At 45.5% G+C, this 22,159-nt stretch overlaps 1 protein-coding gene across 1 annotated transcript; it reads left to right on the top strand.

The window, feature by feature from the left end:
* Positions 1–910: 910 nt before the first annotated feature.
* LOC128714057 (uncharacterized) lies at positions 911–21,795 on the top strand. Its single transcript, XM_053808934.1, has 11 exons — positions 911–2,474; positions 12,124–13,126; positions 14,925–14,945; positions 15,129–16,225; positions 16,294–16,391; positions 16,461–16,844; positions 18,702–18,755; positions 19,503–19,712; positions 19,778–20,879; positions 21,152–21,429; positions 21,511–21,795. The coding sequence occupies exons 1-11, from the start codon at positions 911–913 to the stop codon at positions 21,793–21,795; spliced, it is 6,096 nt and encodes a 2,031-aa protein (XP_053664909.1).
* Positions 21,796–22,159: the final 364 nt, after the last annotated feature.

Raw genomic sequence — 22,159 nt, 5'->3', positions numbered from 1 at the left:
CTTCCGCACGCATTTACACCCGTGATAGGAATGTAGTTCTTCCGCTGGGGTACCTTTGATACCGCCGTGTGTGTTTATGACATCACAATACATGCTAGAGCTGTATCGAAATAGAATGCGCACCTCCTGATAAGACACTTTTACTGTCTTATCGCAATAGGAACCGTGAAACCCCCGGACAAGACAGAGGAGTTCCGATGATTACTTGTTACTTATTTACTGCGTCTCGAGTGACCACCGCCACCATTGCTTCCTGGACAAGAACAGTGACAGCTAGTGCGCTACTCCTGTAGCCGTTTGTTTTCGGAAGCAGCTGGGCTTGCAAACTGGTTCGGTTTTGATAAATTGTCAATGTAACGTAACCTACAGTTGCAGTTGGGTGTTGAATTTATTTGAAGAATTCAACCCCTTTCTTTTGTGCCGCACCGAACCGAAGTGATTGCAAATGATGGAGTAGTTGTGTGCACGGCAACACCAACGTGTGACACTATCTCGCATCACTGTATCTTAGTATCTTGTTTGTCTGGGGGAAATCAACAGAAGGTGTTGTTTCTGGCTGATATCTTGCATCTTTCGCTGCGTGTAGTTGTGCGGAGCGCTAATCTGCGAATCAGTAGTGATACATTTCGCGACCCGAGAGGATCGTGCTGTTGTTAAATTATTGTTGTTCAGAGTACTAAGCGAATTCTAAAGAGTGCTGCAAGATTACTGCAACTCTGTTTGCAAAACAGCTCATTTGAGCGTGCAGGAACCAAACACTTGGGCTTTTATGGGATGTTTGTTGATTGTATTCCAAGATTTACCAAACATGGTTAGTCTGAAATGGAATAAATAAGTTGAAAGGTTAACTGAAAGATTCTAACATTTGTTTTCCTTTTCTTTTTGCAGGATTGCAACGGTAACATTCAAGATGGAGAAATCTACGGCCACCGCTCATCCGGCATCGGCCGCCGGGCCTAAGGTGTCACAGATAGCAAACCTTTTCCAGCGCAAACCCGTCGAACTGACGCAGGAGATACAAACGCGCGGTGACAGACCAGCACCCGACAGTACCGCCGCAACTCACTCCCCAACGGCGACAGTCGTACGGACAGAATCGCACGCCGCTCGGTTCAACAACGCTCGCGCCCTGTTCGAAAAGCTCGGTGAGGGGCGGGTCAATCGCCCTCCGCCCTTCAGTATTAAAATGTCACATTCCAGCAGCAAGGAGGACAATCTGTCCGATATCGGTTCCGGACCGGACCGATCACCATCGCCAAAGAGAAAGCAACTGCACGGCCCGCAGCAGCAACCCGCGTCAGCGATCAGCAACGGCATCGGCAAGCTTGACTCGAACCGCATCCTCAACCAATCACGGCTAAAGTCGGAAAAGCCAGAAAAGCCCGAGAAACCAGAACGGAAGTTTAATTCCCGTGAGCTAATCGAAAAGCAGAAGAACTGGACGTCACACTTCTCGAAGACGCGCACCACAAAGGGTAGCGGTGCGAGCGAATTCAATCGGTGTGACATCATCCGGACGGTACCGGGTACGGGTATCATTGCCGGGGCCGGATCGAACACGGTTACCCCTGCAGCACCGCCGGTTGGTTCCGGGCCGACCACAAACGGCAACTATTCAGCCATTCCAAATGGAAGTTCGAAGGAGCAGCTGCCGTTCGTTGCGGAACGGAACGGACCTGCTCTTAACCATGGGCATGCGCCCTTAATTAGCAGCCACCATCGGCTACCATCTCCAAGCGAACCTCCGCCAAGCCCACCAAAGCGCCAGACGCCTCCGCCGCCACCACCGGACAAAGGTCCACGGACGGCTAATTTAAGACAAAACTCATTCCCGAGCCCAACAAAGACACCGCCAGCGGTTCCGCCGCACGCCACCGATCCAAGCTCCCTTAGTCCGACCAAGCTGAGCCCGGAGAAGCTGAAACCTCCACCGAGACAGGCAGAACCACCTCCGGTAAATGCCACACCGCACGCTAATTTACCCCCGATTGCACCTGTGCGAAGTAGTACCACGGTGCTTACCACGGTAAATCACCACCAGCAACAGCAGCAGAGTGTCAGTGGCGCCAGCATCGAACAACAAGTGCCACCACCACCGCCGGAGAAAGCAGTCCGGAAGAAATCGCTCGAAGGCAATCTGGACGAACGACAGTCTGGGCTACCGGTGGGTAATGGAGGTAGTGGTGCAGCAAACTTCAAGTATCCCGAACTGGGAGCCCTCGCCAGAAGGCAATCATCCGAGAAGGATACCGGATCGGGTGGACTAACGTCACCCGCACATGCCATCAGTTCCTCGCCCAGTCCGGGTGCGAGTGCATCATCCGGTCCTTCTTCGCCGATTCACACCGAGGACGAAAAGCAGGAGAATGAATCGACGGAAAAGTTGATGAAGGTTGGCAGCAGTGAGCGGGAAGATTCACGCGCCGAAGACTCACCTCCGGCGAACGACTCGAAGACGGTAGAGGAACTAAATGGTGAGTAGAGGAACTGGAAATAGGACTTAGGAAACACTAGGATGTATTTCTGAATGCATTATAAAGGGCGCTTCATTCGGTTTGCTCAAATATCTTCAAACGCCATGGAACTTAAAGGAAGAAAACTATAAACAATTGTATTTGTTTGAAAAAAAAAAAGAATATCGCTATGAAATTGTTGGATAGAAATTCAAATCCTTGCGATGAAACAGATATATCTCGCCCAACTTCTATCACCACAGATGGCCGCCATTGTTTGCAGTCACGGAGTGTTCGCTCATTAGGACCCTTCATTGGCAACACTAAGCAGTTTATATTGAACACTTCACATCTCCCACTATGTGTGTGTATGGGTGACGGGATGGAGCGAACGAGTTGTTCCTTTTCATTGGCTTTGTTCTATGTCAGGAAGTTGGTGAACGTGCGCTCCTGCTGGTGCGTACTTGGAGTACTACACAGTACTTCATAATGGTTCCACTTGGACTGGATTCGGCACGGAACGTGACCGTGCATACTTTGGTGCCTTTGGAGTGTGTTCTTGCTAACCCTTTTGCAGCTGGTGATTGTGAGGAAGGAACCGGCAAGAACCCTATTCTAGAAATTCGACACGACGAAGAATCGGGCCGTGCACGATATAATAATAACTTCTCGACGAAACGTAACGTTTCGCCGGTTGCAGTTGGTTGGTTGCGCTGGTCGATGGGTTTGAGCTAATTTCCACTGCTTTTGGAAATCTTAAATCATCTTCATCGTCAGAAGGGAGGGCATACTGTTTGTAGCTCACAATTAGAAGGAAAGCAAACGGGCAATGTGGAGCAAACTTGCTGTAGGGTGTGCTTTTATATTGCGTTTGCAGATGTGATTCGTTCGGAGGCAAGAGTGGGGAACGTTATTTGCTTTGGAGCTCTTTTCGTGTGTGATTCTCGTTGGGTTTAGTTACGCTAGGTGACGATGCTGACGAATGTTTGGCTAACGAGCTGTGGCTTTGATTGCATACTTCGCGGCAGATCTAGTTCCAACTACACATTAACAATATGCTGTTATGAATTACCAAAATTAAGGGGTTATATGGCTGTTTTTCTATGAAAGTTGCTGTAAAATTTTAAGTTTCATGGAGTTAAAATTCTGTTTCATTTTTAGTATTACACTGACCACAACTGACGGGTAGTGTCAGCTTCAACACTGTGCTGTCGGTATGCACACCTTCACTGGAGTCTCCAAATCCTTCCAGATGCTGTGCAGATGCAACACTGGATGTAGGAAAATATAAATTTTTCCTTCCTTCACCCGTGGACTGTGCAGCGTGTGGGCAAAAATATTTTGGTTTCCAACGCAACCGTACACGACCACCACGTACCGGGCCCGCGACCCGGTGCAACGAAATTGCTCACCAGCGGTCATGTAAAATTGGCCTATTTTTATCTGGTGCGGTCTTAAACAAACAGTACACGCCCGGACGTATTGGAGCGATGCAATCAGTCCATTGCCAGGCTTAGGCACACAGCTTTAGCGGGTGCAGACACGGGAAGCAGATAGATTCCCTGGTGCTGGGAGATTAATTTGGGCCTGGTGCGAGTTAAATGAAACGCGCATACTGCTAAATGATGTTTGTTGGTGTACCGGCATCATTTTTCATCGCTGTGCGAGGATTATCCGCACAGTGAGCTGATGCTGCTCCGGCAGTGCATTGTGGGCTTTGCAGGTAGACCGCCTGCAAATTTGCATACTAACGATGATATTATGGACTATTCATTTGGAGGGCGCGTATGGACAAATTCTATATTAATAGTCTCTGTAACTATAGTAGAATATCTAATGAACCACATGAGAGTCAGTAATTAACTGTTGGGTTTAAGTAGCGGATCAATAGATTGCATTACTTACGAATATTACGAACTTACGAACTTATTACTTACGAACACAACGAGCTCTTTCTAGCCAACGTTTTCTATCCGTAAGAAGTTGTAGAATGCATAAACTAACACCCACCTACATTGCAAAAAAAGCGCAACAAATCACGGCCAGTGTGAAGCAATGCAACCGACGTTTCGACATCGATGGAGAAAGTGCACAATCCACACCCTCTCGCCAGTGCATCATGAGTTTGTTGTGCCTCGGCTGTTATTCCAGCTCGTCAATCCGGGACGCGCTACTTGCTAAAGGCGAGCAATGGAAGGGTGTCGGTTTGTTATAAATAGAACCTCAACGTGAAGGCATGTGCTTGTGATATAGGGGGATAGTGCCCAGACGCTCGCACTGAAGAGAAGATGCACTTTTCGGGTTTTCCGGTGCACGATCTCCTCGATCTAGTTTGCTGGATGGATGCATTTGTGCCGTATGGTGGCAGAAGAATGGGAATGATTTCTGGAAAATCCATCCGAGTGGTCGGTTTGGTGAAGACCAATTGAAGGCAAACTAACACACAATCGTCGCCTTTCAGTTTTGGGATTCAGCCGGCCGCATACAATGTGGATCAGCTTCTGTTATATTGCTGTTGGAGTTCGAAATGGTTTTTGTAACAGAGAGTATCAACTATTAGCCTTTGATTATTGGAGCGGTCCGGTGGTGTATTGGTATCGGTGCCTGTCTTCACACCACATCACTGCTACAAAATCCCATCCAGGCCAGGCCTTGGACTTCTTGAGGTTGTTGTGCCGCTAAAGAAGAAGAAGAAGCCTTTGATTATTATGAAATTAGTTGCAATAATTGTATTAGTTTGTGTATGATTTGAGTGGCCCAACTTCTTAATGGATGGAATCCAAATGTTTGGCCGTCTGATTTCAGAACACTTTACCACTCGTTGAAGTGCTGCTTGTCGGCGGCGAAATAGGCTTCCAAAAATAGTCAACAACTACCAACCACACTTTCCTATCGCTGTGATCGTACGTCCTTCTCGTGAAAGCATCGTTTCTTCTCCATGCTGCCAGCTCGATCATAATATACGATGCAAACCACTTCGGTTGCGGCGCAGAACGTTGGATGAGCGTGCTGTGCGAGTAGCCACTACCACCCGCCTGGAGGGTGGTCTAGGTGCTGCTCTACTCTCTCTCTCTCTCTCTTTCTCTCTCTCTGTGACTCTGAGTGGATTTTTTCTCAGCACCAGAACGTTTGAGTGTACCATTCCAACCTTAACTATTGCGTGGCGACTCGTCGACGAACGCTCCCCAATGCGGAGGGAACCTCGTCGATCGGTTGATCATTGCCGGCATGTCGCAGATGATCACTCTCTCCCTCTCCTGTTTGAGAGCGAAGTGTCTTTTTTTTTGGCGTCTCGCACGATCATCATCATCACGAGCCGGCGAGACCGACGATCGACACCCGCCAACGGCACACGGGTTTTAGTGTTTTCACGTTCGTGCTCTGCGGACCATGCGGACGTGCGCGTTCGCTGTTTTACATCCCATTCCTGCCTGTACTTTAGAGTCGCGCTGTTTTACTAACTCGAGTGCACTGTGTAGTTGTTTATTTTTTTTCTTCTGTTTGTCCTTTGTGAGGCAGCTTGAAATTAAGGAGGTGCGTGGGTGTTTGAGTGCAATTTGTATGGTGACGTCTTTTGAACCGTGTTGATTTCCAGTCCAGTTGGCTTTCATCGTACATTCTGCGATCGAGCACATTCGCATTGAGCGTTGAAAAGTGAAATGTTTTGCGTCTTGATGGCCTTGTGCCAAGTGACACTATCTTGCGATGGCCAGTGTGCCATGCAGCCCATCTCCGATATGCAAATTCATCAGCCCTCAAGCGTTGTTTGAATTTTGTTTTGTCGGTAATCTCCGACACAAATTTGTTGAACGGCCTCCTACCGGCGCCGTACCGAAGTTGACGTAATTTATGTGTATTCACGTGAATCCCAGTGATGCCGTGGCCGTGGTGTTTGTGATTATATTTAACCGCACACCAGCGGCACCAAGCGAAAAAGATCATAATCTATTAGCAACACGCCTAGTGAAAGTGTTTGCGCGGTACAGAATGAAAAGTAAAGCGAAGCCAAATGTCCGTGCCGGAAAGTGGATAAAGATTCACACCAAATATAATGCTGCCCAAGTGATGTGTGCTGTGTGCGGTTGTGTGTCTCCAACGCCAAAGGGGTTGCCGAAGGCCCCGTATGTTCCCACATGTTCTAGCTATGATGAAAACTGTGCGCAAAAATCAGTTCCCCCCGGGAATATCGGAACGGAATAGAGGGGTTCACACGGCAAAAGCAGCAATACCGGGGTTGGAAGGTGTAAAATAATTTTAGTGCGTGAAAGATATAATTCTTCTGTCGCTTTAATAGCAGAACACGCGATGAGGTGTGAGTTGGTGTGAGATTGACCGGTTGCTGCCAGTAAAGTGAAGTTAGCCAGTCAGCCTTAGGTGCAAGACTGCTACGCTGCAGAGTGCTCGCAGTTGCACAGTTTAGCTGCTTGTGCGAGTGTTTGTGCGGTCGGTTAGTGTGAATGTGTACCATCGGGTGTAATATAAATGCCCGACGAGCGATGGGAAGCCCGTTTTTACGGCCGGCACATTTTAATTGGAGAAAAGTGTTCTTAACTCGTACGGGGGTTCTGGCTGCAAGAGGGAAGATGGAGGAACGGTTCTTGAAATTCATTGGAATTGTTTAAACACCATCATCATTCACAACTTTCAACACACTCGTACCAACACACAAGCGTACATTATGCTCTGAATTGATGAATGCCAATTATGTTTGCGAATTCGTTTGCGTTTTTTGCAATTGCGAGCGCTTGGAAGTCAATTTAACGAACCGTTCGCTGACCGAAGTGGTTGGGTATCTGAACGCCTGAAAGTATGCAATGACTAGTTTTAGCATTGTGTGTTCCTCTGGAGTCTCTGGAGAGTTGTGATTGACGAGTTTTCTACTTAATGTAGTGAAATATTGTGTTCCTGTCAGAGAAGTCGTCTAAGAGAGTGTTACTTATGCTAACTGACAGCTAAATTGGATAACCGATTCTTCAAGATCAACTACTTGGCACCTGGTAAAACCTTCTCCAGCGAAGATATTTTGTCTTTCAGCATTTTTAGCATGTGATCTAGGTGTTAAGCCGCCTAGTCTTGAATGAAATTCTAGATCACACACCCTGTATCGCAAATGATAAAGAGACAAGTTGATTAAAAGTTGAGATTAAAAATAGGAAAATGATGAGTCTGACCTTAAACCTTTGGTGATTTGGGACGTAGCAGGGAAGGTACGGGCATATGGTGGTGGGTGGTGTTTTAAATTTAATCTTGCTTGTTGTAAACAACAGACGATTCCCATTGACGGGGACACACAGTATTCTGCCTCAGTGGCGCTAGCGTGTACATTAGCGATATGCACAACGATTCAAAATGAATGATTAAAATCGTTTTAGGGAGTGAATTAATACAACAAAAAAATCATTCAAAACAATTAAGATTTTACGGTTTCACGATGACGGTTCTTCACGGTGACCTTCAACGCACGATTTAAATCGTGAGTTAACATTTGTGTTAATTAATTCAGAATTTGAACACAATAACTCACTTACACCGGTTGAATGTTTCGGTACATTCACTTATTTCTTCTTCTTTATCGGCACAACAACCACAAGAGGTCTAGGCCGGCTTGGCTTGGCTTTCTTTGACTTTATTAACCCGTAGTAGGATAGTCAGTTCGGCGTCCGGGGGATTGGTCCTGATGGGATTTTGGAATGGCACTGTCGTGTGAGGACCGGCGCCTTTACCGATACACCAACGGGCCGCCCCATGTGTAAAATAACTGATGACTGTTTAAAATCGGTGGGAATTCCAGTGGGAGATCGTGAAAAATGCCTAGTTAACTCACACAAAAGTTAAGTCGTTTAAATTTAATTCTTGAGTTGAAGGTTGCCGTGAAGAGTTGGATTCCGAGTTAACTCACATAGCCCATTTTAAATTGTTGCAATATTTATGAATGAAGTAAAGAGTTAATCCTTTATTCTAACTCTTTAACTCGGATTTCGATGTCTGAAAGGAAATAAAATTCTTATTCCTAGGTAGATTATTAGAATAGCATTATAAACGGAATTGTTGTTTGTTTCATACAATAGTCAATCAAACTTCCTACCTATAAACTGTGAAAAGAAGATAAAGTCTACGCTTCATTTCACTTTCATAACGCGTTGATCAAACACGCTTGACATCCGCATAAAATGTCAAGTGCCGTCTTGTTTTTAACAACAACTTTATGAGTTTTTGTTTTTGCAGCAAAAGTATTTCCAAATCGATGAAGCGATCATGCGACGCTCCATGTGTGTTCGTCCCACAGTAAACAATGATCGTTTGGACGAAAAATACATAAAAAAAAGGCAACGAACAGAACTCCACACGCATTCCATCATCACACGCCGCAAGTGCACGGCAAATTCTTCCAAACATTGTGAAGCGAAACAAATAGCAAACAAACAAACGTACGTATCCGAAGGGCAACCAACACAATGGCAACCAAATCTGTCATAAAAACGAGCTCATCAAGCACCACCAAGCAAGCGACATTGTTTGGTCGACAGTACATTCGCCCAACCAACCTCAAAAAAAAAACACACACTTGTGCCTTAACCACGATGTGATCCAACCATTCCCCTATGGGCATGTGCGAATGTCAACAGACCAGACAGTCGGGAGGTCGTTTGAAATTTTTATAAATATAAATGTACATTTTGTTTTAGTTCTTTCGATGCCTTTTACCCCTCCGCGCAGCTTGGGGTTTGCTGTCTGACACGCGGTGTCTTGTTTTTTCGTCCCTTCTTTTTTTTGTTGGCTACGATCATTCACCACCGAGGCTAGACCGTTGCTTTTTTGGCAGATCGTTGTTAAAAGCCACCAAACCCAGGCGGGAGACAGCTACAACAAAATCGCCTTTCCGCCTTAACATGCAAGCAAGTCGGCAAGAGCATCATCGACGATCGCCGATTGCTTGACTACCGGACAGGCACAAGATCAAAGCCGATGTGAAATAAGTAACTCCCGCCGTCGAGTGGAACCGATATTTGATCATGCAATTTTGTTGCCCACAAACGGCATCTTGTTTTGCTTTTTCCCCCCCGCCCGATAGATGACACACGCCATTGGGGCGGATGGGCCAAGAGGTTGTCAAACAGCTGTAAACGGTTAGTGGGGATTGATTTAATTTTTATTACTTCCCATCTCATTTCGCTCGGACTAGCTTGGTTGAGATGTGTGTGTGTGTGTGGGTCTCCTAGATAGAAGGTGATTCATTTGTTGTGTGATAGAAAGTTTTAAGATCGAAAGAGGGAGAACTCTTGTCAGCGTGCTTATAATTTCTATCTACTTTTGACGCAAGTGTGTGATGACGTCAGGGCAGAACTTTTCCCATTTTAAATTCGTCAACATCTGCGACAGATTTATTGGAAGATGTAGATCGTGAGTATGAGAGTTTGAGTGGAAAGTTTGTTTTGAATCTTGGAATCGATGGGGAAGCGTGTTGCAGATGTTAATAGCGTAACATTCGGTGAGATGAAGGCGCGATGAAGACGAAGTTAATTCCGAGTACAAAATTCACTGGAACGTTACAGCTTCTTGGTGACATTCTGATAGGCATTACCGACATTCCCTCCGAACGTTTCGATGGCCGTGACGTGGAAGCATTTCTAACGCGAATGTGTGTCGGTGCAAAACGTAACCACCAACGATTACGACTCGTCCGAATGGGGTATGCGCCATTTAGTATTCGTTTAACATATTTCAATACTATTTGTGCGTCCACATTCTACGCCTGTACAGTGTCTTTAGTGGGAATAGTGTCTTTTGAAAGCAGCTGTCCACCTTTGTCGGCCGTCAACATTCTTGGTCGACATTCCTGCGCCTTGAACGCGCGATCGATAGCAAGTGTCGTTTGATTTTACGATGGCGTCGCAATGTTTCGGAGAAGAACAAAAAAACCGTCAGTCGATCCTCAGCCCACTCTGCGCATGCTGCATTTTTTTTTTTTGGTGGTTGGGCCATCTGGTGGTTTGACGATCACTCGACACGGGGAACATGTGTTCAGGTTAGACGCGAAGATGACGGAAAAATTAATCAGACGGTTTCCTTTGCGTTTGTTGTCTCACATGACAGAAGAAGTGATTTGAAGTGGTGTAACATGAGTCCCTTTTCTTGTATGAATTGAATATATCCCTTCTGGATGAAATGTACTTTGAACTCGCGCTGGTTTTTGTTTTTTTTTGTTGGGTTAATATTTTTAGTGGCAGAAATTTTTCAATGCACGGCAATGTCGTCCGATATATGATACGATAGCGAAGATATGTTTATCCGCTTGCCCGGAATATGGACACGCAAGCGAGAGTAGGTTTGTGGTGGTGTGGAGGAACATAAATCAAGATTACATTCTTGAAATTGGAGAGGCGTTTTCGCCCGGTTACTACTTCGGGGTTTGGTTGATGTGGGCGACTTTGTAGAACGTCCAAGTTGCTATAGATTGAAGTTTTTTGAAAATTTTTCAAGCAAGACCACACCCGCCCTTCTCTCACATGGCACTAAATGTTGGTTCATTGAGATGTGTAGAGATATGAAATAATAATGCGAAACTACTCAGCGGAGTTTGTCGTCAACGGAGTTGTATTGTCACGAACTATTTCACCTGTTATTGCTGAGCTTATATCATTGTATTTATTGTCATCTTTTCGTGTTGGAAAAGGTCATCGTAAGGCACTATTTGCTCAGAAAGTTATGAGCTTATTTCCACTAAAAGACAAACAGTAGACAAACACCCTGCTGATTGAAGAGAGAATGGTTGTTTTTTTAACATTTGCAAAAATTCCCGCCGTTACCAAAGTGTCTTCCAGCCATTATTGGATGGCGGTGTGTAATTTTATTCATAAGTTCACCCAAAAAAGTCAATAAACATTTAGTGTTTTGCAATGGACATCGTGTTCCTAGGTGACCATCGCTGTAGACAACGTCGAGGAATGCAATTCATTAACACATAATAGCTCATCGTCAACACGAGAGGGAGTTGTGGCTAGAGCAAAAGGTGGGAGCTACTGATTGCTGCTGTTGGTTTAGTGTGCTACCCGCAGTAGAGTTTTGAAGAAAAAAACAACGAAAAGTGAAAATATATAGTTTTGTCTTTTATACTCACCGTTCAGCCTCATGACAATGTTCCGGTAAGCGGTGCATTATTTGCAACGCTAATCTGACAAAGACGCGAGACGTCGCCTTTTTTGTGTGAAAAGTGAACCCATAAAATGACTGTCCACGGTGCGCTCGTTGATGTATTCGGGTTAAATTCGTGTGGTAACGAAGAATTGAGGTTAGGGTTCGCGTGAAGAACGTCTGGCGCATACTGACCAGCGGAGAGTGCTGCAGTTGGTTAAGATGTTGTTTTGCAAGTGAGCAGCTCGCAATTTCGCACTGACACACCGACATCAGATTGACACAATCAGCGGCAAAAGATGTGTCTCAGCATTCGCCGGTTTTGCATCGACTGCAAAGGTGAGTGGCGTTTTTCGTTGGCTTCCATGGGCTGGACGGAACAGAGGCCGTGGGCTCTTGTGGTTGGTTCAGTATGGCGGGCTACATCAACCGAAGATGTCACGTATCAGTGGTGAAGGCTTATACAGAGGAATTTTCATGTCTGAATATAACATTGAATAGTCTTCTAATATATTGCTCTGGTTGCTCTTTCTTTCAGGAAAATCCTCACGAACAGACGATGAACATTCCGGTGAGCAACAGCAACAGCAACAGCATGGCGGTGTTACGCGCCGCACGAAGGTGTCGAGCATTTGTTTTGACGTTCCAGCCGCTGGACTTGGCAACCGTCCGCCGAGTATCATCAGTAGCTCAACCACCACGGACGAAGGTGGCTTCAACGAACCGTCGCCAGAAATCAAAGCCAAACTTAAACCGGCCTATGAGTTTGATCTCCCATTGCCCGCGTCCCCGCCACGAAAGCTTCCGATCGGTGAGGATCGCTCCCCCGTCGGTAGTCCTGCGGAAGCGAAACTGACGTACGCCGATTTGGGCTATCGGGTGCGACCGGACGGTACGGAATGTGATGAAATCTACGGCGAGGTGGATGTGTATCGAAGTGCCAACGCAAACAGCAGTATTAACGGAAAACCCCAACCGGGCGGCATTCCCAGCAAAGTGACGGCCCACAACCGATCGCAACCTTCCGGAGCGAGCGGTAACAGTATGCTGAATGGACAAGGTAGTACGCAGCTGGCGGAACCGCAAGTGGCTGGTGTTCCATCAGCGATTACCAATGGTCGAACCACGTCGGCCGATCGTGTACTTTACGCATCCATCCTGCCGTCCTCCATCGGTGACAACAGCTCCACAACCACGACTGCCACCGACAGTGAACTGGCGTTTATGGATGGTGAACGAGACGAGGCCAAAATTCTGGACTTCGACGAGCTAAGCGAGATGGGTGAGAAGGGTTACCATAGTGCGCAGATACTGCTCGACCCGACACGAACCACGCTCAGTGAGATGGAGGATGACTACAGTACGAAAACGTTACCCGATCCACCGTCCCTCGCCTCGATGAGACCACCACCGATACCGGAAGGGCCACCGCTGGATCTGCAAGACACGCTGAAGTTCGCGGATGCTAGCGATAATGAGCAGGACAGCCTGTTACCTGACGAGATGACGGCGGATGAAGCCGAGCGACTGCTAAGCTCCAGGTATGTATCTCCGTATGTGTTGCGTTTAGTGTGGCAGTTGAGTGCGTTGTTTGTATGACAAGAACCGTGGTACTACATTCATCCTAAGATGTTTAAGAAGCTGCAGCTCGAAGTGTATAGCTTTGCTCTGTATAAAATGGAGGAAATTAGTTCATAGGAATCCCCAAGTGCCGAACAATCCTCTTGTATTACACAAGGTATGCTAATGAATTCATTCCATTGGGGTTTGTTTGGTTGAAATGTGAAAGGAAACCATGCGCTGTTTCGACATAATTTTGGCATCCAGAATTCCCAGCAGAATCAGTGGTGCAACCCATCAAAGCATCTTTCTCTCTGTAGTTGTCGCGCGGACGGGTAAATCGCAGCGGTGGTTCTCATCGTTAGCTTTGCTTCCGCTGAGATTGAGTAAGCACCCGATTCTGATCTGCGTTGACCCAGTTCTAGTTTACTCGTGGGATGTGTGAGTTATATCTCTTGTAAAGCAGCGGTAAAAACATTGAATGGAACTCTCGTGTAGTGTAAATGGTTGTTTACAAGCTGCACACATCTGATTGCCTTTACCCCGGACAAGAAAAGGGCATAAATTTCGCTGCCAGGGAATGTAGTCTATCGATCATAGTGACGTTTGTACGGTTTCCGGCCAACGTAGTTGAGCGGGTGGCTCGGGTTTGCATATTTTGCATCACAAATGTGTTCTGTCTTTTCATGATCGCCGTAAGCTGAGAGTGGGGATCTACTTGCCTTAGTGTGCTGTGTGTAACGTATTCACTATTGGCATACTCTCGTGGTAATGAGAGAGATGATTGAAATACATTGAATAAATAAAGAGGCAATCACTTCAGCTTCGCATAAATCCCGATTGTTGAATGCATTACAATGACTGCAATCGGCAATCACAGACAATCTTTTTAAACGTTGATTGTTCTCTAACAAGACGTGATTTAATGAAAGGTTCACCGAGCACTTACTTGAAAATTATATCATCGTTATATCAGCTTATATTATTACAGATGAAACAGCTTAAAAACATACCCCAAAACGGCTATTTTTGTGAGTGGATGGATATTGATTGATCGAAACAGATGTTTTTTTTACGGGGCACTGTGCGCCTCCATTAGGAGCAATGACTTATTACTCGACAGTTTAATAGCGAAAGCTTACAGAACATATCTTCATAGATAGTATTAAGTGTCCATTTTATTTTCTCCCGTATAAAATCTGGCATATAGTCAATAAGTGTAAGCATTTCACGTATTCGATATATTCGTAATGGGCGGTCCGTGCTATCTAAAGTTACCACTTCACCAGTTTCGCTTTTATTACACGCCTCAACTGCATGATCCCTTTCAATCGACATCGGCTACATATGTTATCTTTATGGGCGCACAATCCAGATGCTGATAGTGGGGTCTACTACTACAGACATTATCATGAGGACCTATCCCTTTGATTTCGAAACTAAATTGATCTCTGTTTTTCATATCTCTTTCTTTTTTATTTCATATGTTTGTTTCTCACGCATCATGTTATGCTTTATGTTTTATTCCCTTACTTCCGGTGTTTCAAATTTTGTTTGGAAAATCTGCAAAAAAAAAAACACAAAAATACATCATGTACTACACGCTACGACGCACAAATGCCATCTTCACCACATGCACACGTTACATATCATCACCACCATCGACATACACCACGCCACGTTGGGCTACGATTCTTCGCTTGCGTTTGGTTCGCTATGTTCCATTTTCATCCATGCATTGAATGAATGCATATTACCCGTATTACTGCGTTGGAATAGAATATTGGAGAACAAGATCAGGTAATGTCAAGATTGAGATTCTTTCAATTCGTTAACTTTTAGTGAAGTAAGATAATACGCCTAATCTATACATGATCTTCGTTCAAGCGGAGCTCTCGCTTTGTTGTTAGAACTGCAGAAGAAAACTCGCACTGTCTCTTCACAAATGCACTAACAGTTGATTTACCTTTGTACCGTTCATAGACAACGACCGCTGCTCTCAGATGAACAGGCACGAGAAGTGGAGCAAATTCTCCTGAACAATCAAGCCAAAGCGGAACCGGAAGAACAATCCGCACGGGTAGTGGCAAGCACTCGCCAACAGGTACCGTCAGTTCCGGAGCGTGAACCTGCAACCGGGTCAGCCGCCAAACCTCAACACCAATCGCAGCTGCCATCTGTACCGGTACCGCAAAAGCAAGCTCCAACTATTGCCACGGCGGACGAGCCTGATTGGTTGAAGGATGTTCTCGAGGCACCGAGGAATGCAACTCCCTCTTCGTCTACGGTGGGATCTTCAATGCGTGATAAACCTCCGCCACCACCACCACCATCCAGTGCTAGCAGAAACAATTCAACCACTAGTCAGCCGGAGGACGCGAGCATCGGCAACAACACGACCTGCGATTTGCTTAACCAAACTATTCTCGATTCCTCCTCCATTCTTGCCGATTCGTACGTCGATACTGGCGATTCGATACCGAGCGTTACAACCACCACCTCGGACAGTATCAATCTGAGCAAGCAGGAGGAATCTCCGGGTGAAACGGGTGTTATAGAAGACGATGGGGAGGTAACCCAAGAGGACGAAGGTCAGGATGATGAGAAGGATATGGCCAGCGGTCGGCAAGGAGCGGTACACCGACAGCATATAATCGGTGTTGAGGCTGTCAGTGAGGCAGACGTTTCCGCCGACGATGAGTCAAACAATTCGGCCGGGTTCTACATTCCCGAGTATCCGCCCATACGCTGCAAGGAGGTGTACGTTAATCCGGACGGGGTGCATTTCTTCGAGGATGGTAACTTCTGGATGGAGGTACCGGGACTGATAGAGGCGGAACGTGAGCTCGATGATGATGATCTGCGTGGGTACGTGAAAAAGAACACAAAGGTGAAGTTCAGCTCCAACCCGATGCAGGTGTTTTCAACGTTCTCGGTGAATGATTACGATCGACGAAATGAGGACGTCGATCCGGTGGCTGCTTCGGCAGAGTATGAGCTGGAGAAGCGTGTCGAAAAGATGGACGTCTTCCCGGTGGAACTGATGAAGGGACCTGAGGGTTTGGGATTGAGCATAATAGGTAAGCAATTGTACAGAGTAACATAGATGCGAAATATTGTAACACATTTTTTGGCTAATTCGTTGCAGGTATGGGTGTCGGAGCGGACGCTGGCTTGGAAAAGTTGGGTATCTTTGTTAAAACCATTACAGATAATGGTGCAGCGGCACGTGATGGAAGAATACAGGTTTGCAATACATGTCCTTTGAAGTTTCACTTGTATTAAACTAATTTCAACGATTTCTTAACGTTTCAGGTGAACGATCAAATAATTGAAGTCGATGGTAAAAGTCTAGTCGGTGTAACGCAAGCGTACGCAGCGTCCGTTCTGCGTAACACTTCCGGGTTGGTACGGTTCCAAATTGGACGCGAGCGTGATCCGGAAAATTCGGAAGTTGCTCAGCTGATCCGCCAAAGCTTGCAGGCAGACCGCGAGAAGGAGGAACGCGTTAAGCGACAGCTGGAGGACTATATTCGTCGAAATGCAGAAATCTCCGAAGATAGTACATTACCGGTATCGGCAAACTCCAGCGTATCGGAAGGTCCCGTCAGTCCGACGACAAATGCGGCCGAATCACTGTTTGAAACTGAAGCCGCACGAAGCAGTGACGTTGAGTCGTTGCGCCGAATCCTACAGGAGGTAAGAAAATCGTTTCCAACGTTCCCGCTTTCACTGTACTATCGATTCACTTTCATTTGCCATTCGCAACCTTCATCAGTTCTTTCATTCAATCGTCCATGGACATGGCAATTGGTTTGAAATTCATTGTCGTTTGTCGAGATTATGTTAGCTTTTCGGAATGAATCATTCCTGAGTTGCTTTAAATGTCGATTAATCCAAGATAAAACTAAACAAACTGCAATTTTTTATGAGTGGTTGTGTTTCTATATTACTATGGATTTATGGATGGAAAATTAAGGAAAAAAATCACACTATTGTTTGTGATAAAACTTTGCTCTAGTATAACTCTTAAATTGTGTGATACCAAAAGATTAACTTCAATTATTGCTAGTATCTTAAGGCAGTGTACAATTGAATGGCTTTAATTTTTCCCTACCTTCCACCGAAAATTGCTTTGTATTTTTCATTAAATTGTTCCGTATTTTCTAATTATTCGCACCAATGATAAGATTTATCGTACAGATTGTTCCTTTACGATCAAGTTTAGTGTTTTGCGTTCCGTTCTTCGCGTTTGTATACGGTTAACTGGTTTGTTCTATTCCATTTCGTTCTTTTTTTTTACTGTGCAATCGCAATCCTTCTAACGAATATTGGGAATGGCCATATTGTCTGTTGCAGCATAAAGCGGTAAAGTTTCGTTCAATAGTGCTTCAAGCGTTTCACAATGTTTATCATCTGTGCGTCGACGTTACACCGACGTTAAACTTAGCTTATGAAAATCCTAGTTTGTAGTTTCTATAGTCACTGTGCGGATTTGTTTTGCCTCGCTTTTTTTTTCTACGGCGCTTAGCAGTGTTACTTTCAGCATTAGTGTTACCATCTGTTGCTTTATGTTGTTTTGTGGCTTCTTATACTGTGCCATTATGATATGATTTGGAGAACTAGAGCGAATATGATTTGCGTTATGGGTATTCTCTAACTGGAGCAAGCAAATGGCTGGACCGAAACCTCCCAAAACATCGCGGAGATCGGAATGGGCTGGATACTATAGGCTTGCAAGAGTAATGTATATAAAATTTCATACTCTTTCCATTGAGACGGTAAGATTGTTCTGCATGTCACGCTGGGTATGAGAACTGAGCAGAATGCATGCATGCGCTACCTTGTTACTCTTTAGCACTGCCACTTCACAGATGCACCGCGGTCGTAGTGTTCTCTTGGTTTTACATTTTTTGTTTACATATTTATCTCGAAACCTTAGTGATTGCGATAGTAGTGAAATGTTAGCGTGTAGAAGAAATTTCCTGTTGATACTGAAGAAGAAGATATCGATGAAACCTCATGCAATCTGAATTCCCATCGATCGTTTTAATTTTTGCATCGACAATTTAATTGCGTTATCCTCTCAAAACGACAAAACCTGATACCAACCAGATACAAACACATCTGTTTATTGGAATATTTTCCCAATTTCTTTTCTTTCTTTCCAATCCGCCACACGCAATGCATCTGTATCTTTGTCACTGCCAACCAACTCTACCAACCACCCACCCCACTCGCTCGAAATTATGCAAAAAAAAAACAAACAAATTCCTGAACCGTACTTTATATATGCAACAATAATTTTTGTTTGTACCAAACACACAAAACCACCGGAATCTGATTTTCTCTTATCTTTGGCTGTACAATGTTCACGTTCCCTTACTATCTCGGTGTCGAAATTATTTTCAATTTACACGCCCCGAAAACATCTACAAATCTACCGTACTCTGCTCATCGAAAATGAAAATGGAAACCCCTCACGGAATGTTATTTGCAATGAACCGAACCCCCCTTTTTTGAAAATAACACGAAACAAAACATTAATATGTCCAGAACCTTAAAACCATTGCACTGCATGAGGGCGACATACTGAACCTGAAGCAACAGGTAAGTTGATTTACTCGTTTCGTTTTTGTTTGATGATTTTATGTTAACGGGGGTGGTGGGTTTATTTTTGTTTATTTGTTTACGTTTCGTTGGGACAAGGCTGAAAGCTAATAACCAAAGCAATGTCTGTATATGTGTGCGAGTGTACGTGCGTGTACTCAATTCATGCAAATCTAGAACAACCGTGTGTGATCATTCGCTGTGTTCTGCTGCAAAAAATAAAAATTCCTTGCTCTTTTGACTAGCTAGACCTGCGTCTGTGCTGTTACACTGTTCCTGTTCTGTCATTGATATTTCACGCATTTTAAATGTCTCCATCTGCAATCAAAAACCAAATATGCATTCACGGACTCACTTATACACTAAGCACTAGAACAGCTACAGCAAAAAGCAAATTGGCACTATTTACGACAGCTAAATCTTAATATTGTAAAGGTAATCTGGTCTTCTTTGATATAACAAAATGATGCAACTTTGTACACACAAGCATACTATTGATATTGACTGCTTTCCACACACAGATGTTTGATTGCCTCAAGCAAACTATAGCTCGATTTAACAACACAAAAACCCACCTTGCAGGAAAGAAGTGTACATTAAACTTATCCCTCACATATCCCCACGATATACGAATGTTAACTAATGTTATTTTTACGGTTCCTTCCTTACGCATCAACTGCAACCCGGCATCCAAACGCTCCAAACTCCTTCCGTGCCCACCTGTGCTTACGAACTCCACCTTACTAGCTCATTAAATATCAGCAGACCTGCAACGAGGCTGAGCTGCTGAATGAGCGCGTTAAGCAAACGGAGCGTGAACTGGCCAACATTAAAAAGGAAGCCAACAACTACCAGAACATGTTGCAGCAATCGCAGGCACAGTATTTGGTGCTGGAAAAGAAGTACAGTCGGGTTAAGAAAATACTGCGCGACTATCAGCACCGGGAAAGGGATATGGTAAGTGGAGCCCTGATTGGGACAGTTATGATATTGTGAGATTAATTATTTTATTCCCCTTTCAGATTCAGTTCCAGGAGTATTACTTGCAACATCTGCAAGAGAAAGACACCGAGTACAATGCGCTGGTAAAGAAGCTTAAGGATCGCGTCATCAGCCTTGAGCAAGAGCTGCAAGAAACACAGCGAAAAGCCGGCTTCCCGGTAATACTGCCGTACGACAGTGCCAGTCTGAAGCTGACGCCTCAGATGTCCCGCCGCCAACCGCCCAAACCCGTCTTCCAGAAGCTGGAAACGGATCTTTCCGATACCGAGTTCAGCGATCTTTCGCCGGACGGTGAAGGTGAGGACGGTAAAACGGCAACTGTCGAGCGCAAGGTGCCTCCGTCAGCCAAGGACGACGATCTAGACGTGGCCGTGCCACAGCATGAACTGCTAGATAATTCACTGAACAAGGGGAAAAGCGATTTAGTTGCGAGAGGAGGATTAGCGAAGCGTAATCTGCCGGGTAAACGCAGTCACAGTAATAGCGGTTCGGATTGTGCCCTGGATGAAAGCGACGAGGAGGGTCATATGACGAGAAGCACAACCGGTACGGAAGGTTCGCACGAGTACAGTGGGCTGTACAGTACACCGCAGATCGTGAATCGTAAGGTGGCCACGCTGAAGGGAGAAGACTCCGGTCCGCCAGTGTATGCCCAGGTGAACAAAGACCGAAGTTCCGCAGGTGGGCACACAGATCAACAGCAACACACGACGATACCGAACATTTACCGTACCGCTGTTGGATCGGATAATGGGAAGCTAAACTCGAGCTACGGTTCGGATCTGAATGCCTCTTCGTACGATAGCGATCTCGGTTCGTCGACGGATAAGCTGAAGGATAGTGGACTATCGAGCGATAGCTGGATGTACCCAAGCCGACGGCCGAAGGGCCTGAAGGGCATTACGCCGCCGTTGTTAGCGGAGCAACTGAAGGAGCGGCTGGCGGAACGCGAAGGTCGTCGTGGTTCCGGCGGTGGGATGATCGACGACGGATCGTCGCGCGACTCAAGCGACGATTACTCCGAGATTAACCAACAGCAAAGACACATCAGTCCGGCAGCATCGTTGTCGCAAAATTTGCTGGTGGAAATCAAGAAAGCTGTCAACGAAGCACAACCGAAAGGTAATGCATCCCTCTAATAATACCTGGTTATCTATCTGTTTGTGATATTGTGTGGTTCAGGACATGCATGTGGACCATTGTATGTGTGTGTGTGCGCGTATATTTTTTGTGTATCGAATTCCTCTTCGACATTGTGGAATGGAACTATTTCGTTTCGGTTTACAATCATTTCGTGTGCCTAGTCAAAAGCCAAAAGGTGTAACTGTAGATTCTTTTGGTTTTTTCTTTGTTTTTCTTGGCTTTTTCTCTTTTTCTCTCCGTTTCATCCGCAGTGAAAAACATACTTCCACAAAATTTATCTCCTCCAGGCGGAAATGGTCCATGGCAGCAGCAGCCACAGCAGGGACAATCCACCAGCAGCGGCCCGACGGCAGGTTCGCAGGGCCCTCCATCGCCGTCGAGCGTCTCGAGCGGATCGACCTCACCCGGCGCCTACTCGCCGAGCCGTACGCTCGACCTTTCCGGCTCAACGTCCAGCTTCTCGAGCGATCGCATCCGTGATACACACCAGTGGAAAAACGGTCCCGTCGAAGAGTGGTCAAACGAACAGGTGCTGTTTCTGTTTGTGTGTGTGGATATACCGTAAATGACTCCTATTAACGTTCGTACCTCTTCTTATTTTACACAATAGGTATGCCAATGGTTGCTCGGCATCGGTCTTGATCATCATATACCGGCCTTCATGCAGCACTCGGTCGAGGGTGGCGCACTGCTACAGCTCGACAAGCCCGACTTTAAGATATTAAACGTGGGTGGAGACGACAAGAAGCTACTGAAGCGTAACATTAAGGAATTGCGCCGACTGAACGAAAAGGAACGCAAGCAGAACGAAAAGGAGCGACGTGAACGCGAAAAACTGTTCAAAAAAGCAGAAAAGAAAGCCGAAAAGGAGCAGAAGAAACGATACCAGAAGTAAGGCACCGCGTGCGGTCGTTCGGAAGACATGCATTTAGAAGCGAACTCGTTGTATGAGATAAGGTAGAGGAAATGGTTACGAAATGCGCCTTTTGCACTCATTTTCGTCGGTTTATTCGGCCTGTAGAGCACAACCAACAACAGCAGTGTGCTCTCATGTGTTAGTGGGGCGTGTAACTGCTGCATGACAAAACAGAGACATTTGCGAGGAAACGCTATGCAGGATTATTTATCACATTTATTTGCCCCTTGCAGGTTGTGTTTTTCCCGCACCATTAACAACCGAAAAGAAATCTTTTTTTTTCGGCTGAAAAAATGTATTTAATTAATTGTAAAAGTTACTGTGTTTAGTTTTTGTGAATATT

Source organism: Anopheles marshallii, chromosome 3 (assembly GCF_943734725.1).
Source record: "Anopheles marshallii chromosome 3, idAnoMarsDA_429_01, whole genome shotgun sequence".
NCBI classification, from domain to species: domain Eukaryota; kingdom Metazoa; phylum Arthropoda; class Insecta; order Diptera; family Culicidae; genus Anopheles; species Anopheles marshallii.
Note: the sequence above shows the minus strand (reverse complement) of the source record. Positions and strands in the feature narration are given on the sequence as shown.